This window comes from Hetaerina americana, unplaced genomic scaffold, assembly GCF_022747635.1.
Source record: "Hetaerina americana unplaced genomic scaffold, ioHetAmer1.1.p SCAF_2, whole genome shotgun sequence".
Lineage (NCBI taxonomy): Eukaryota > Metazoa > Arthropoda > Insecta > Odonata > Calopterygidae > Hetaerina > Hetaerina americana.
Window position 1 is genome coordinate 50,407,570 of NW_027286763.1, and position 18,326 is coordinate 50,425,895.

General features: G+C 41.5%; 1 protein-coding gene across 1 annotated transcript in view; it reads left to right on the forward strand.

Moving 5' to 3' along the window:
• The first annotated feature begins 9,732 nt into the window (after window positions 1-9,732).
• Window positions 9,733-18,326, forward strand: part of LOC139688092 (growth hormone secretagogue receptor type 1-like) — a 570,688-nt gene continuing 562,094 nt past the window's right edge. Inside the window, exon 1 of the mRNA XM_071585517.1 lies at window positions 9,733-10,330. Within this exon, the coding sequence (XP_071441618.1) occupies window positions 9,733-10,330 (598 nt within the window). The remainder of the gene's footprint in view (window positions 10,331-18,326) is intronic.

Sequence of the window (18,326 nt, forward strand, 5' to 3'; positions counted from 1 at the left end):
TGCATTTCCTCCGGAAACGGTGTTTTAGTTTGCTTTTGAAATATGAAATTTACCTGACTAAAGATACATTTAAAAAAAAGGTAATTTTGATTGTTGTGACACTAATTGGGGAGATTTGCGAAGAATGATGAAGGCACTATAAATTATTCTGATCAGGTGCCAGTAGTTGCTGACGATACTCGAGTACTTTCGATGCCAGCGTGTAGTGCGCGAGAGTCGTTTTAATTCACGCCTCTTTTGCGAAGCAAGTTTAGCGAATAAAGGAGAATGCGTTGACGAAATGCCTTTACTGGAAGAGACAAATGAGAGAGGTTTGCCTTGTGTTGGTGATTTCTCAAGTAGGAATATTCGATGAATAATTTAGGCCCCGTCGTCTAATATAATCTCCCCAAATTTGGTGATCGATGCTTGCAAATTTTAAAAAGACAGCTGAAGTAATAAGACTCTATTACTTAGCTAAATAAGTTACGTCGACAGCTTTAACTTGTCATCGAGGCCTCTGCCGAAGGTCACGAACCCTCACTCTTCAGTCGCGGGAAAATGTTTACGATTGAGAGATATTTACGTCTTCTCTCACCAAATTTCCCACACCCCCCCCCCTCATCCATTCCCACTTTCGCCCCTCGACAGCCTTCGACCCCTTCATTTTTCTCACAAGAGGCCAAATGAGAACATTGGACGGTTAAGGGTCATAACCGAAATCCCAAATATATATTATTTTGAAGGTAATCATTCTGTGGCGATAAAAAAAAAGAACCTCGTCGGATTGACTGATTCGGACGGGGGCCACTGCTATGACCTCAACTCCTCGGCATAAACTTCTTTCGACGAAGCGAGCGGGGTTGTTGGCGTCAACTTTATTCCTTATAATCACAGGTGCGCCCCGTCGATCGGTGTTTGAGTCGGCGTTCGAGGCTCCGAGCGCGCTGCGCGTTTTCCTTCTTATTCCCGGCCACAAACTGAACCCCCAATCCAGCCGTCTCTTCCCCAGGTATCCACAATCTCGCTGTCGTGAGCTGTTATCTTTCCCTACGATCGCATTCCGCAGCTTATCAGTTTCTTCCTCCTCGCCCGTAAGTCTGGATATCGTCTTGAGTGTTTGCCGTGGTTTTATCCATTTTACTTTGGTTCACTTCGCGTTTTCCGTTAATTTCTTGGTCAGCAGATATGTTATTTAGTTAAAAAAAATTACAATTTGTCTTCCCCGTCTTATAAAAATAATGTGCTCATTATTCCGGGTATAAGATCCCAGTTTTGGTTATGTGCATTTAGCAATGTTATTTCCTACTGTCTTTATCTTGTACACTTGTACATGGACACCTCGCTAACCAATCAACGGTGCACGACGGGGCAATCATCATTTGTTAAGGGACAGGGAATGAAAGAGGTTTATTTTTTGGATGAGGTCATGTACGATGGCCTGTTTTTTCATAAAGGAGACCCTAAATACATGTAATTTGGTACAGGCTATCTATTTGCAGATCTATTTGAATTAATGTGCATTTGTGGTGGTGCGTTCACACAATGAAGTCTCTTATATAAGAGCGAATTTCTCTTTTTTTAATATTTATGTCTAGTTTTGCAGTCAAAAATATTGAATTTTTGTTTCCGTTTGCACATGGTGTTGCTTTATTTAAAATGCACGTAGTATAGCTTTATTTTAGAAATGATAAAGAAGATTTGTCATAAATGCGGTGACGATATCTCGCCACGACCTCTTCCTGGAAATGGGACCGCCTATATGTGTTTCGCTGTTACGCATTAGGCTCGGAAGTAGGTTGGTTGGCATGAGACTCAAACCCTTGCGTTAGAACGAAAGCTAGTAATATGATTGTGCTTCGGAGAATATTTGAAGACAAATGCCCATAAATCTCTGGATTGTTGACCTTGATTTTCTATCTTGAATCTATATATATAAAGGAGAGTGTTTGTTTGTATGTATGTAATTTGTTTACTTTTTTGCTGTCATAGAAACAGCATTTTTCCAACTATGCCAGCAGGATACTTTTGCAAGAACACTATTGTATTCAGAATTGCCGAGATATTATAGGTGGAATACATCAAGGAAAGTCTTTTGTAGAAGAAAAATGGGCAACTTTGATCCTGAGAATAATATTTATTCATGTGACGCATTGGGCCGAGTCTACACAGTCCATCCTAACAACGCCGAATGTTATTTTTTAAGAATGCTTCTACATACCATTAGAGGACCTCGCTCATTTGCAGAATTAAGAACGGTAAACGGAGAAATATGTGAGACATTCAGAGAAGCTCGCCAGAATTTAGGGTTGCTAGAAGGAGATCAACACTGGGATGACTCATTGCGAGAGGCCAGTTTGATTTCTCTTCCAGGACAAATCTAAATTTTGTTTGCCATCATAATAACCTCCTGTAATTCATCTAACACAAAAACACTATGGGGAAAATATAAAGAATAAATGAGTGAGGATATACTGGCTAAAGTTCGAAGTGAAAATCCTACATTGGATATTACGTTTAACTCCGACATTTTTAATAAAACTTTGATTATTTTGGAGGAAAAGTGTATCACCATGGTTAACAAGACTTTAGTGGAACTCGGTCTTTTTGCACCTGTACAAGATCAACAGGGTGTATTTTATCCAGATTATATACGTGAAACTAGCTACAATGTCTTAGACTTAGAAGCATACATCGCGGATAAAAAGCCACTTCTTAATGAAGATCAGAAATTCGCGTACGAAACAATAATGGATTAAGTAGATAAACAAGAAGGAGGTATCATTTTTCTTGATGCTGCTGGTGGCACGGGAAAAACATTTTTAATTAATTTAGTTCTCGCTGAAATCAGGGTTCATGGAGAAATTGCTCTAGCCGTTGCATCTTCAGGTATTGCAGCGACATTAATGGAAGGAGGAAGAACAGCCCACTCTGCCCTTAAGTTGCCACTTAAAATTTCCCGACAAGAAAATCCCACATGTCATATAAATAAAACAAGCGGCCAGGCACAAGTTCTTATAGAATGTAAATTGATAGTATGGGATGAGTGTACGATGGCTCATAAAAAATCTCTTGAGGCCCTCAACGCAACACTTCAAGATCTTAGAGGAAACTGCAGTTTAATGGGAGGAGCTCTGGTACTCCTGTGTGGAGACTTCCGTCAAACTCTGCCTGTCATTCCAAAATCGACTCCAGCCGATAAAGTTTATGCCTTTTTAAAACATTCTGTTCTATGGAATCATGTCCAAGAAATTAGCCTTAAACAAAACATGCGAATCCTCTTAAGAGATGGGAATGCTCAAAATTTTGCAAATAAACTTTTGGAGATTGGAGAAGATAGATTAGTTATTGAAGCATCTGGTATGATAAAATTGTCATCAGATTTATGTGTATCGGTGAAAACTGTCCGCGATATGATACAAGCAGTCTATCCTAACGTTAATCAAAATTATAAAAATTTAGAATGGTTGCGAGAAAGAGCCATTCTTGCTCCTAAGAACGATGATGTTAATGAAATTAACAAGGATATACTAGCCATGCTGCCAGGAGAGGTGATTGAATATAAATCGGTTGATACCGTAGTGGATGCTGACGAAGCCGTCAATTATCCAACGGAATTCCTAAATTCACTTGATCCAGCTGGATTGCCACAACATCGCCTTATACTTAAAGTAGGATCTCCAATCATTTTATTGCGAAATTTAGATCCACCAAAACTCTGCAATGGGACACGATTGTGTGTGACAAAATTAATGAAAAATATAATCCAGGCAGTCATTTTAACTGGAAAAGGAAAAGGTGAAATAATTTTTATTCTATGGATACCTCTAATCCCAACTGATCTTCCCTTCAACTTTAAAAGATTACAGTTTCCAGTCCGGGTAGCTTTTTCAATTGCCATTAATAAATCACAGGGACAGTCTTTAAAGTCTTGTGGTGTTGATCTAAGATCGCCATGTTTTAGCCACGGGCAACTTTATGTTGCTTGCTCCAGAGTAGGTTCGCCTAAAAATTTATATATTCTTTCTCCTGGATATGAAACAAAAAATGTAGTTTATAAACAGGTGTTAAATAAAAAAGATTCTTAAATTTGTATGAAGTAGTGTATTATTGTACTTTATAATTTGTTGTTTTTATTTATGTAGTATATTTATATTATTGTTTCTCCCTAACCCGTGCAAAGCCGGGTATTCAGCTAGTAAAGATTATATTACTTTCTCAAGAAAATTAATCAACCGCAATTTAAGCCATACGTAATAACTTTTTGTAATATAAAATTAATAAAATGATTTCTGTTCAAATGGCGTAGAAGGACTCTTAATTTGTTGCCATCAGGGATAATACGTTTGAGGTTTTTTCACTCCTTTTATGAGCCTCGCTTTACATCTTTTCCTTTTGTACTCAGTATCGTGGCCAATTTCCTGGCTTTAAATAACTTTAGATTTTTCGAATGTTGTCTCAGCTCATGCTGGATTAAAGAGAATTTACTCAGATATGATTAGCCAGGAGATGCAAAGCCGCGAATTCAAAAACAGAAATTTTTTGCTTGGGACTTACTGACGAGACGATTTTAGATACAAAAACTCAATCCAATATGCTAGCAGTCATTGATCATATTATAACCTAGGCCAGTCAATTGAACGAATCACCAACAAAGTCAATTTCTTTTGCTTTGGAAATTTTTCGTCAGATCCGCCGCTCACTGCCGGAGTCAATTAAAAAGCGGCTTAAATCTGAACGAAAGCTTACTAATGTTTGTAAGGTTTTGTTTCATATTTTATCGAGGTAAAAATTATCATTTGTACCAACTCTTATCGTAGCTATGATAGACATTGTTATATCATAAGATTTTCTCGACTATGATCCTCATTATCCGGCGACGCTCACGTATCCGCCTTAATTTTGTATGACCTTCGATCGCAGTTAAATATCTTGCTACTTGTCTCATATTGTTATCCTTCCTTTATTGTCACGACGAAAGTTAATATGCATCTCAATTCCTTACGTATTGTTTATTTTCACCTAGAGTTAATTATTGAAATACGTTTGCGTCTGTATTTTATCATTAGTAAATTTTTATAGAGTACTAATAATTATAATAGAAAAATTAGAAAAGCATCCTTAAGCTGTAATGACTTGCCAGGATGAAATTCGAGGCTTGTGATAAACTTATAAAATTCCGCAAAACACTTTTGGAGCATTGAAAGAGTTGGGCTACTGGATGGATCCCACACGAAACTGCTGGCCAGAAAATTTGGCGCATTAATTTTTTCAAGACTAAAGAGGCTCTAAGGATTTTCGCGATCCAGTGCAAAGGAAATTGCCGACCCAATTAGTCCAGCATGTAATACTCTGGTCGGGTAGTATCGTTTCATACAGCCCCAAAGGTAGAGTACAACCTTTAACCTTTCCAAAGATTTAAGGTTCGCTTTTAGAAGGGAATGCTGTTTTGAATATTTTTATGTGGACTTATTTCATAGAGAGGCATGACTCGTTGAATCGCTTTAACCAACCCAACGACTGAGAAAGAAATTTTGTCTGAGTGTTTACTCAGAAGAGTGTGCAAAAAGGTAAAAAAGTGTAAAAAAAATATTACACTCACAGCATCCTTTATGAAATTGCATATTTAAATACTGATATTTTTCCTACTACTAAATTAAAAGTAATTCATCAATGTTCACCTCATTTTATATGATCAGTGATGAAAGTTACATACTTGAAGGTCATGGCAAATGAGAAATAGCTACTTACAAATATTCATAGTAGAAAATGATTGATAAAAACACTCAATGGATTTTAGGTCAATATCCCAAGTACTTTCGATCGTCTGCAGCGAAATCTGATGTCATTTCTTAAAGAAGGATGCAAAAAAACTCATAAATTTAAAGTATTTAGGGCGACTAATTATGAAAATGTTGCTCCTGTATACCAAATTTAAAGATAATTCTAAATAGGGAGAAAGGACTTTAGGCTTAAATACGATTAGAAAAATCACGCAATGTCTATGTCTAGAGTCCATTCAAGTTCTATGCATATGTATTGTATCATTTCAAGTCGGGATTAAAAAAATATGTGCATGCCATTATGGAAAATGAGGATCCAAAATATTCAAAACGAGATTCATCTCACGGGGATCTAGAAAGGTTTCAGATTGCCATTTCAAAGTGGGCAAGATTATTTTTTTTCATCGAAACGCTTTTCCGAATACCGTTTCTGGTTTCCTTCTCCAGATACAACTAGAGCGTGGTCGAGTCAGCAACATTCGGATGGGCTACCCAGAGAGGTGATTTCCATTCCTATCTCCCTCCCTCAGGCACGGTGTCGGAGGAAAAAAATGGAACGACAACGCGCGCGCTGGGAGCATGCGCAGGAAAGTTTCGCGGTTTTGCGAAGAGAGAGAGAGAGAGATGAAGAGGGCTTCTGCTGCGCGGTGGACTGGTTGGAGGCGGGAGTGGGGAAGAGGTGGAGTATTGGAGGGGGTCACGGAGTCCGGTCGGAAGGAGAGTGGGACTTGAGGGGAAGGGAGGGGGACCGTCCGCCCGGTTCCGATGCGGGGGCGGGCGGGAGTCGACGGCGGGGGAGAGAAGTGGGTGCTGGAGAGGGAGTGGTACAAGGACGGGGGGAGGTCGGTGGCATTCAAAGTGCTTTGATCACGCTGTGCCGATTGTCTGGAGGGGGTCAGGAGAGATCCGAGGAACTGGCTGAGAAAGGGTTGTGTGCGAGCGTGCCGGAGGGGTGGAAGGAGAAGACGTGGAACACGGGGAGTGCCACAGGGTGGTCGTGCTTACGCATCTTCCCCCTCCCTCCGCGTAATCCTGCGGTCTCCACACCCCCGCGAACGGAAACGACCGAGAGTGAGGGAGAGGGGTGGAAAAATTGGTGGGGGTCTCTGCGGAAATACGGGCGAAAAAGTTGAGAACTTTTTGTGTGAGTGCGAAAAGGAGAGGGAGGTGTATGTGTGTGTGTTTGGGAAAGGGGTGGGGGAGTGAAGGCGCCGGCAGAGCAGCAGCCTTGCCGGGAGGGGAGGGGGCCGATGTGGCTAGAGGAGGGGGGTGGTGGAAACGTAATGGAGGGGAGGGAGGAGGAGCGAGAGCGGGTAAAGTTGCCTCTTCGTTCGCCGGCTATTGCGGGCGAAGACGCGGCGAGAGAAGGTTATCGGACGGGGGCGCGTGGGGCTCCGCCGCGGCCGACCACACGATTCGCCGGCTGATTTGCCGACGCGGAGACCGCGCGGGTCCCTCTTGGACCGCGCGGCGCCGACAGACGGCTACTTAATCCATCCGCCCTCTCTCTTCTCCCCCACATTGTAAAAATCAAAAGAAAGACCTTACCTTCCCGAGTGTGTACTTTGTACAGAATTGAAGTGAACCGTGAAATGCCCGCAGTTGGGTTTCTGAATGGAACTCTAAGGGGTATAGTGAACATTGGGTGTTGGATGACGGTGGTCAAGTAGAAAGAGAGAGAGGGTGCCGAAAGATTTGATGGGGGCAGATTGGGTGTAAAGTGTGCGTGCAACGACGAGGGAGAGTTGGCCCAATTTCCCGCTTCCCAAGGAGCCGAGAACGCCCTCTACCTCGGGAATCCGGTTCCTTCCGCATCCCCAAAGTGAAAGACCATCGTGAGAACCCCCTTTTAAGGAGTTAAAGGGGCGGGGGAACCCGATTGGCACTCGAAACCCCAATTGTGTGCCGGTCTCATCGGGAAGCCTAGTGTCCCACCCCTTAAACCTTTCAGCCGTCCCACAGGACAACTATCTCTCCGAGTGACGACCGCGACACGCCCCTCTCCACGATCCCCTTTTATGTGTTCCGTACTTCTCACACGCCCCCAACGCCCTCCGTAACCTCTCGACCTCCGTGTCTCAGCGACTCTTCCAGGGAAAACTCGTGGAGAGCCAGAAGAGGTTCTCCAGGACTAGTGAACGGGGTCCGTCCTTCGCTCACCCCCGTCGAACGACCCCATGTCATTCCATTTTCCCTCAGCGGCTGCCTATTACCACGCGGACGCTCATCTCGCTCTCTCACACACCCTTCTGACTCGTCTTTCGCCTCCTTCTCCCCTCATCCACACCTACCGAAAATTACTCTTTTCGCTCTCTGCACCTCGCAAACTCATTCCTCCCACGTCTCCTCGCCTCATCCCATCAACCCAACCCATCACAATCACTCATTCTTCTTCTCCAGGATAGTTTCGCAAAAGAAGGAATCACGCCGTGGTTCTGTGGAGTGAGGAAGAGAGCGAAGCAAAACCGTGTGTTTTAGGTGAGTGTGTGTGTATGCGTGTGGAGAGAGGAGGAGGAAGCGCTTTTGTTTTTCTTTTACGTGCTCTGCTGAGGAATAGTTTCGGGAATCGTCGACGTCGTCCCAGACGGATTTCTCTCGGTCTATCTCTTACGGGAGTGTTGAAAAAAGTCGAGCAATTTTTTTTATTTCTATTCCTGCGAACGTCCCAAAAGGAGTCCGTTTTACCTTCTCACACACCCGCTCATCTTCCTGCTTCTCTCATCTCATCTCTCTTCTCTTCGCTCTCAAATCGCAAGGGTGCGCATGCGGGGGAGTTCCACCCTCTCCTCTCTCTCGGCGTTGCGTTCGAAAAGGAGCAATCCCCCCCCTCCACCCCACCCTTCATCTCCCATCCACCACCTCCCCCGCAGTCGCTCGGCGTCCTGTCGGTTCGTCTCCCGCCGCCACCGTCGCCGGCAATCAACCCCCTCCACCCATCCTCCCACCCCCCGCTCCCCTCCCAGTGCCTGCCCCCACGGGTGGTCCTCACTTCCACTCCGTCCCGCGCCGAGGATGAACGGCCGCCGTCGCGAGGAGAAGAGGTGATGTCAGACGGCCCCGCGCGGCAGTAGGGTATCGTGCGTCGTCTCCCGCTGCCTCTCTCGATCCCTGAGGAAGAGCGCCGACGGGATTAAGTCGCTTTTGTTCCCGTTGCCACTGCCGCGCTTGTCGCCCATCCAACCGCTCCTCCTCGAGGGAGGAGGCCACGGGGTAGTGGATCTTTCCGCGAGGGAGGTAACACGGCGGGATCGTTTTCCCTCTGTGCGAGATTGTTCGCGTAGTGATCTGTGTGTTCCGTGTTGGACGGCAAATTCGGGAGAAAAATAAAATCGGGTCTGGATTCCCATCGCATCCGCGATTTGATGTTTTAACGTGTTCCGTGTCGCTCTACCCTCACGGGAGTGAGCGGGAGGGTTAGTTTCGGGGAAGGTGTGAGAATAGAGGTGAAAGCCCCTATTGGAATTTGGCAGCAAATAATTCTCCGGGGAGAGGAAATGCCGTGACACAGTAAACGTTTGCACTGCGATGTGTTCTCTTTAGAGAGTGAATAACCCTATTATGCAACTTATTCGGGAGTTTGATTAAAAACTTGAAAGAGGAAGCTCGAGAAAGAAAATAATTTGGGAGGAAGATTTCAACTGACTTGCAAATAAAAGCACTCTCTCCAACATTGTTTTCATCAAATGTTCCGTATTATTCTCCGACGACTAAAAGTACAGTATTATGATATGAGACTGGGACAGCCGCTCGTACGAAGAAGGTAATTTGGACGAATCCGTCGGAGCACCGGAAAACAAGGCTTCATTGTGCCGAGATAAGAGCAAGAGAGGAGTCACTCCGTAAGATTTCATCGCCCACCTGGTTCTCCGCACCAATTCACCCAGCCTTTGAGGGGCGTCGCGCCCTCCGGTGGGTCCTGAAACCCCGCCTCGCGACGACGCCGCCGTGGCCATCACCCTTCCTTCCTGTCATGATCTCCGCCCTGGTCACCATCTCCATTGCAACCTCTGAGACGGCCAGGTGCTGCGCTTACGGAGAGACGGACGCCGCCCCCAGGCCCCTTCCCCGAGGGCCACCCTCCGCCACCGGGGGCGGCGATGGCGGAAACGAGGGGGCGGAGGAGTGCTCGGGGGGAGGCGGTTGTCATGGGGCCGCTTTGTCCTTAGGCTCGGCCGCCGCCTTCGCCCCCGCGACCCCGGCTCCCGAGGCAACGCCCCCTCGGCAGTACACCGTGGCCTCCGAGGAAGGGGCGGCGGCGGGTGCGACCCCGGCAGTGGACGGGGCGCCCGGGGGCGGCGACGGGGACGACATAGACACTTGGGCCTCCTTCCCGGCCTACATCAAGACGACCTCCACGCTACTGTGCACCATCATCCTCGGTGTGGGTGTAGCCGGCAACGTGATGGTTCCTTTGGTCATCCTCCGCTCGAGGGACATGAGGAACTCCACCAACGTTTTCCTCGTCAACCTTTCCGTGGCAGATCTCCTGGTGCTCCTCCTGTGCACCCCCACCCTGCTCGTCGAGGTGCACTCGCGGCCGGAAGTGTGGGTTCTGGGACCACACATGTGTGAGTAGATACCCCTATTCCTCCCGTTCTCGTATTTACAAGTAGGTCGGAGAGAAAGAATATTTCAATTCCAGCGTAACATTTGACCTATTCGTCCAAGAGTGCATGCAATAAGCATTCAAATTTACGCTATTTTACACTATACGGGGAGGTGTTTGTCAATTATACGAGTCGTATATATCGTATTAAATGGAAAATAATTTTCCAACTTTGTCATCGGTTTATCCTTCCTTCAAAAATGTGCGGACATTTGGCGTTGTGCGGGCTCATACTGAAGCAAAATGAAGAAATGTACAGCATTTGATTATTTAGAGATGTATTTGTTGCAGTTCTAAAAAAAGGGAATGCGGTTTGGAGATTATTATTCTCAATATTGCTTTTGTGCCACAGGAAAGCCTTTGGAGAAAATTTTCGTATGTTGGTATAGGCTAACCTCAAGGTGTAACTAATTTCCCGGGTATCAGAACTTTGCTGGGAAGCCGCAGGTGGCACAGGAAAAGGTACTGCCCCCTCCCGCCCCCGCGACCGGGGAATTCCATACGCCGTAGGCATTAATTAGTCCGCGGTGTGGTCTTCCCTCTCCTTCAAACCAACCTTCGAAATGAACTCAGGTTGTGGGCGCGCTTTTGTTAAAGTAGTTTCGTCTCTAGGAATTCTGAAATTTTGCGATTTCGAAGGCTGACCATTCTTTTCGCTTGCTTTATTTTTATTTTGGATTTATAATGAGAAATTTTCTGCTTTATTTATTTTTTGTTCGGAGAAATCGTGCTTTATATTCTGGGGAGAAAGATTTTCACTGTCACAACAGCCATTAAAAATACGATAACGTTTAAGGTGGCTTGTTTGAATCTGTTACCAATCCGTCCATTAATTGATCCAAATTCACAGAGCTTTATTGAAGTTAGTGAAAAATGTATGGCCTTTCAAGTGAAAATGACTCTTTAGGTGGTGCTACGTTAATTAAAATCATATCTAACGGAGAATAGAAACTCACAATATTTGAATACACGAAATCAAGAGAAAAAATTAATAAAAAATCAAAGATTTGTGGTCTATAACGAACAAATTCAACTCTTGTAGTGAATATCTACCTTGCACTATAAATCAAATCTGCAATAATTCTCCAGCTTGAGGTTTTTGTAAATACACTCAAAATTATATTTGACCTAGATTTGGTTAAATTGATTCCTTTATTCTCATTAGAATTTTTATTGATGTAGAAATGTAGTTGTTCACTTCAAAGTGCATGCATGCATCTGCTATGCCCTTAATCTGTCATTTCGTCAAGGGTAGTTTAGAGACAGAAGTGGCCGTAGAAGAGATACAATCCATAGAATTGTATAAACATTTAAAAGGAATTGATTTCCCAGCCATGAAATGGCTTCTGTTTTAAAGACGTCGCAAAAGTGACTATTTTAATCGAAAATGAAAACTTATCAAATAATTTTTGCTTCGTGTGCTATTATCTTTCGTTGTCTTTGCCATTGTCATCGTTGTTATATATTTTCATCATTCAAAATTTTTTAATTAATTTTGTTTCTTGCAAGCGGACATAATTTTGGAAGTACCAAGAATGAGATTTGTCCGTGGTTTGATATAATTTCGCTTCCAGGGGCTATTTTGCGTTTCAAATCATATGGCAAAGCTTAAAGCTGAGACTTCTACACAAAAGACATGCAATTTTTGTAATAATATTTTCATGAGTGTCTTTAATACTTTTTTCGTTGTAATTTCCATGCATGTTGCCGTCAACTTGGAAAACTCAGGAATATATTTTTTTTGGGTAACTCAAAAAGTATAGTGGATGTGTGGAACAAGTCGGTATTCGACGCCTTCTATGTCGAAGAAAGTTCCCAGTCTGTCATTTTGAGGTACATTCGAGAGATGCTATTGATTCGTGCCGCTGCATCTCTGGTTTCCTTAGCAGCTGTTTCCCTAGTAGAAAGGAACTGTATTGAGATACCAAAAAGTGAAACAGGGGTTAATGCTTCACGTGAAGTGGAAGGCAAAAATGTTTATGTAAAAAGTTTTATTTTGTTCATTATGAATATTGTCCTCGCATGTATGTAACCTTTGTCATCTTCGTTTCATTTTATTCCTCGATCGTCTAGTCGTAATGAAGTAATTTTCATGTACTCGTTAGGTAGTGATTTTTTGGACTTCCTATTGCATCTATAAGAAGGATAACGTTTAAATACGAATGCAATGGTACTGCCCTCACCAATGTCGGCGTCCTGTTTGGCTTGTATCATTTGGGCAGGAAAACAGTTCAGAAACGGTGAAATTCTATTTGTTCAGGATATTGGCTTCATTTTTTCGTATGTTCATGCTTGTCATAAGAAAGGGTCCAATATCGATAATTTAGTATTGCTAGAGAATTTTCGATTGATGCATTTCACGAACTTTTAGGTGGGGATATATCATAAATATTTTTGATGTAGTCATGTACGTTTCTGACACAGCAGCATATTATGTTACGCGTCCCGGATTGCAGTGAAATATTAAATACCTCATGACCATAGCTTACTCAAACGTAAGCATGTTTGTGGACGTGGAACGCCAGGAAAAATAAAAATACGTCTTGGGAAGCTCAGAGAATATAGTATGTAGATGGATGTTGGACGCCTTGAAATGGCAGTTGATTGACACATGCACCATAATCCGTATTTACGTAAACACGTGGCATAATATGTTATTTATTTATTGTGCGTTATCCTTTGATATCTGAAATGAAGACGCATGTCCATAAAAGTTTAATTTTTACAATAGAAAGACGAGCAATGGTCTGCCCATGCATTTCAGTAAGAATCAGTGAGAATATGTTTGTAATTATGAACTCGAACAATATTTGGCGGTTTCCTTCATTGCTATTTGACGAAATTTTTAAAAGTATAAGTAGGCACGCTTAATGAAAGTGATTGATATTTGCATTTTCGGGGTAAAAAAACTCCGCATTTGTTGTGCTGAAAAGTAACGAAAAGCAAGACTTTCGCCGAATATACTTATGTGTGTGTATGTATATTAATATATATATATATATATATATGTGTGTGTGTATGTGTGTGTGTGTATATATATATATATATATATATATATATATATATATATATATATATATATATATATATATATATATATATATATATATATAAACAGGGAAAGGAACTGGCCCCTCTACCATCCCTGATATGTGAATTTCACACGCCGTCGGGCTTATTACTGGGTGAACTCTACCATCACCTACCAAACTGACCTTCGGGTTGATTACTGTGTTTATATATACATATATATGTGAATATATATAATATATTATATATGTATATATTTTTTTTCTATATATATAGCAATTGGGCGGCACAATATAACACAAAAATATAAATAAAAAACCCGAAAAAGGACACACATTCAAGAAAGTGTGACCTTTCGGCCTTCTTATATATCGCCCACTTACTCATTCGCTATTTTATTTATTTTCGAGGAAGAAAACTTGAAATTTTCTTCATATATTCCTCTAATATATTTCCATACAAGATTTTTGCATCTTTCTCGAGTACCCCAACACTTTTTTAGTTTTCATTTTATTTTACATTGAGATAGTTTCAAGGTATGGGAACTTACCTGCTGCTAGCTAAGCCGTGGTAATGTTAAAAATGGAGGGTTAGCATAAATTAGCCTCTCACAGTTTCCTTTTGGGCTGCGTAAATTAAATCCTACATTGTTATCAACGGAACAGAGACCGTCTCGATGAGCTTCCTGAGAAAAATAGGACGCAGTACTATATTAATTAATCTTTTGATAATTATGCTCCGTTTAAAGGCCTTTTTTGAATGCTTATTATGTTTCACATTCATTCATCCAAGAAATTACGGAAACTCTTGTGTTTTATGTACTCCTGGCTGTCTTACAGTCATTGTTATCGTTTCCTGCCAAGCTTTGATAATCTGTGCATTTGTTTGTTGTGTATATTTTTACATACGACGAATATGCCCTTAGGTATCTAAGAAATCTTTCGAAAAAGTTACAATTCAACTGGTCAATTTTAATAATGATATTTAGACTTTGAAGGTATGAGCTGGTATAAAACACTAGTCGATTATTGGTAAATATGAGTTCAAATTATCTATTACATGAAAAGTGCTATTACAGTATAACGGATTGATTGGGAACCAGTTTTTTTTACCAATTCTATTAGCTCGATTGGCTATGAAAATGTAAAGTCTGGCACATTGATATTGGTATAGTTTGTGGTTTATATTCCTATATAAGAAGTTCATATGATAATTGTTTACATTTTTCCAAATAATTTTAAATAATTGATGTAACGCGTTTTACCATATTGCTGCATCCTAAATTAATACGTTAATAGTCCACAATGTGATGGGATGTAATATAGTATTCCGTTGAATTTATTTAAAAGATTCTAAACTTTTATGTGTAGGTGCATACAGAGGTTTCTGGACGTTGAACTTCGAAGCACATGACTTCATTTGTAAGGTTATCTCTAATTTGGAGTAACAAGTTATTAGGAACTTATTAAAGTTTCAAAACTTAGTTCCTCCGAAAAAATATCCTAGTCCTTAAAAGTCTTGGGATTAACATCTTTAAGAACCTAAACATCTTAGCACCGAGGGAAGTTCTGCACCCTGTTTATACGTTGCAGAGTTTATTGAGGTCACCGACTACTTCTCAGCTGCTTCTAAATTTTACTTTATTCCATAACTGGAGGGTTCATTTTCGACTCTTTTTCAGAGGGCGTACAGATTTATTTAAAAAAAAACTGCAAGCAAACAATATCTGACAGAGAGTCTATATTTTGGGTCCAACTTCACGGGTTGATAAATCGATAATTACAATTTAAAGTTAAATTAAGTTAGGGCTTTATTTACATCTCATATATTGTGGAGATTTACAGCTCAGCAACTATTGTAGATTATTCTGTATGAGGTTTTCTTTCGATTTGACGCAGGAATTAGACGTGAGAGGCTGAGAGTCGATGTTTTTGGCAGGCGAATTCATGTTGTAAAGAAGAGAGGATGAAGGCGTTGAAATTAGAATGCTGTTGTTACTTGCTGATTCTTATGTATGAACGCTTCGAGGTTACGTTGCTCATGGTTCATTTACATGGTTCTAAATGAAGCTAGAACTTAAGTCTTAATGTTAAAACATTGGTTTTCACAGCAAACAGAATAGAGAACATCAGTTTGAAAAAATACATTTTTTGGACGGAATAGGTATTTCTACGGACGAGGATTGTCACCCATAATGACATTCATGTTAACGATAGTGTAATAACCAATAGTGGACCCACGATATTAGGATCATATCATTAGTTCATGTACGACGTTTAAGTTTATTACACTTAACAGTCTCTTTTTTATGATCACCGTCGTGGGGATATTGGTAAGTAATGGTCTTTCTAATCATAATGCAAGTGGGTTTCACGGTTTTTTATCAGTTATTGACGATGGCGTCACTGAAGTCGGAAGAATTTGAAAGCAAATTTCCTTTTCGCCAAAGGAATGTACGGTCTGAGGCACAGTTCACATGACGAATGGAATGGTGAATATTTCCTTTTTTTATGATGTTATAAAACTTAAAATTAATGAAAGAATATGGGTTCAGCAGTTTTGAGTTTTTCCTATGTATCCAATTAAGTATTTCACTAAATTTTATTCTTGACGGATAAGATTCGAATGCGCAAGATTTTTACTAGTTGGTCAAGGCGTCCTAACCACGCTAATTCACTGCCGGCGATGGCTGTCATTGTTCCATTTCTCTAGGTCTTTGTATAGTCAAGGGGCTACGAACCGAGATGAAAACGAACTCACCACGAGGACATAGTCGTCGCCGAAATGCATCAGAAAAACTTTGAAGTCACAGTCAAGTGGATGAATTTTAGGCGTCCAAGTCCAGTTGAGTAGTAGAGCCGTGAGTCTTTGTCGTCGTTTTTCTAGCTTGACCTCCAACTTGTGCTGGAAATATGTGGAGACCCAATGGTTTAAAGCGTTACTGTTACGTAGTAAATACATCGCTGTTTGTAAGCATTTTATAAAAAAAGAGGGCGCATACCGTTTGAAAAAGGTTAATGAACCATTTATTCACGCTTCCAAAAGTTCTATTTGGTATTAATGCTCGATATCCCCATTGTATGCGTAAATATTCTTCCTTTTTTTTGTGTGTAGCACATAACACCGAGTGTTAAAGTTTTCGTTTTCCCTCATAAGTGCTGTGCGATTGCAATGGAAGCTAGCTCAATAAGGGAAAAGAATGCATTCAACCTTGGCAAGGGGGGATCGGATTTGAAGAAGCCTCAGCTTTTTCTACATTTGAGATTAGAATTGATCGGGAGGAGAAGTCTAGCTCTTGATCCGGCGGGAAGGTAGCCATTCAAATCCCGTTCTAAACGGAGAGGTGTTATTTTCTGTACTCGTGTTCGGGTTAAGGGTAATAGGAAGAACTAGTCATTCAGAAGAAAAATTCTGCAAAGATTTTCTACGGGATGCGGAAAAAAATCCTCTGTTTTTGGTATGTTCTTTCGTTATTTTTATTTTACGAGGATAATTTACCTTTAATGCATGCATGAACTGAACGTTTAAAACTACGAACTCATCTTAAAATGCATATTGATGGCACGTGGAGCGATTTCCTTATTTGCCCCGTCTCGCTTATGAAGACGGCCTTGCGTTAACCGTAACGATCACACTAGCGCATGCATGGAAACGTAGCGAAAGGTAAAGGACATCGTGAATCATTGAGCTTCGCAAGGACGGACGATGCGACCTGTTGTTGCGTTCTTCTCGGGTGGGTTCGCCTCATGGGGTTACCGCAGGATCAACCGACCTCACGACTGTGTTATATGAATGCGCGCTCTTTTAAAAATAGCACCGTCGCCCCTCCCTTCCCTCACCCGCCATCGCCCCTTCCTTCCCTCGATCCCACCGCCGCGCCAACCGCGTGTGATTTATTTAACGATGTGGATTGGAGGGGAGATGCATTCCACGGGGATATGTTTCCTCGTAGTCCCCATGCTTGTTTCTCCCCTTCGTGTTGAGAAATAAAAATTTACCTCCCTCCCCCTTTCGCAGACGAGAGAGAGGGGAGGAGTGTTTATTTAGCGAATCGGTTGTTAACGCAAAAAAAATTATTTTTTTTCCTTTCCCCTGTTCCGCGTTCATAGTGAGATAGTAGGAGGCCGCGGTGATTCGTATGCCGTTCGATAGGTTTTTCGGAAGTGGCATTTAAATTTTATTTCACCAAACTGGTTAGATGGAAATAACGGGTAAAATTTATTTTTCGCTAGTATTTAAATGCGGTGTTTCTGGATGTAGCATTCCATGAATTAATTGCCTAATTCCATGACCAAATTCGTAAAAGTTCGGAACTCAACCGTTCACGTCTAATTGGCTTTTAACTCCATAATGATGGGTGTCCTCGTCAATGCCTAATTTCAGTATCATCATGCTATTTGATTTATTTTAAGATATGGTGATTTGCTATAGAGTAAGTATTTTAATACATATATTGTTTTACTCACGCATTTGGGGTTGCGGAAAGCTTTTTTTGATGCTTAGGTAGTTGTTGTGGGAATTTATTTAGTTTGAGGATGTTTTGACGCGTTTAGAGAACGTTTAGTGCTGGAATTAGGTAGCGAACGTGCAAATGTAACTCGTAAGACCTTCGCGCAGAGCAAGGAGACATATGGTCTTAAAAAAATAATAAAATACCAAGAAACTAAATTATTCTGCTAATGCAGTTCTATAGTTTTTGTGGGAGCATTATTTACTTAATTAAATTATTTCAATAATTTATTGAACCACCAATGCATCTGAGCATTTTTGTGGAGATCTTCATAAGCATTGAAATCAGATTTTGAAAACATTTTGTCTGCTTTACTAAATTATAATACACTATTATACAGTAACTTGTATAGGTGAACTAGGCAATATCAACCAGGTCAGAAAGATTTGTTTTTTTTTCGTGACTTTCCTTTCTAACC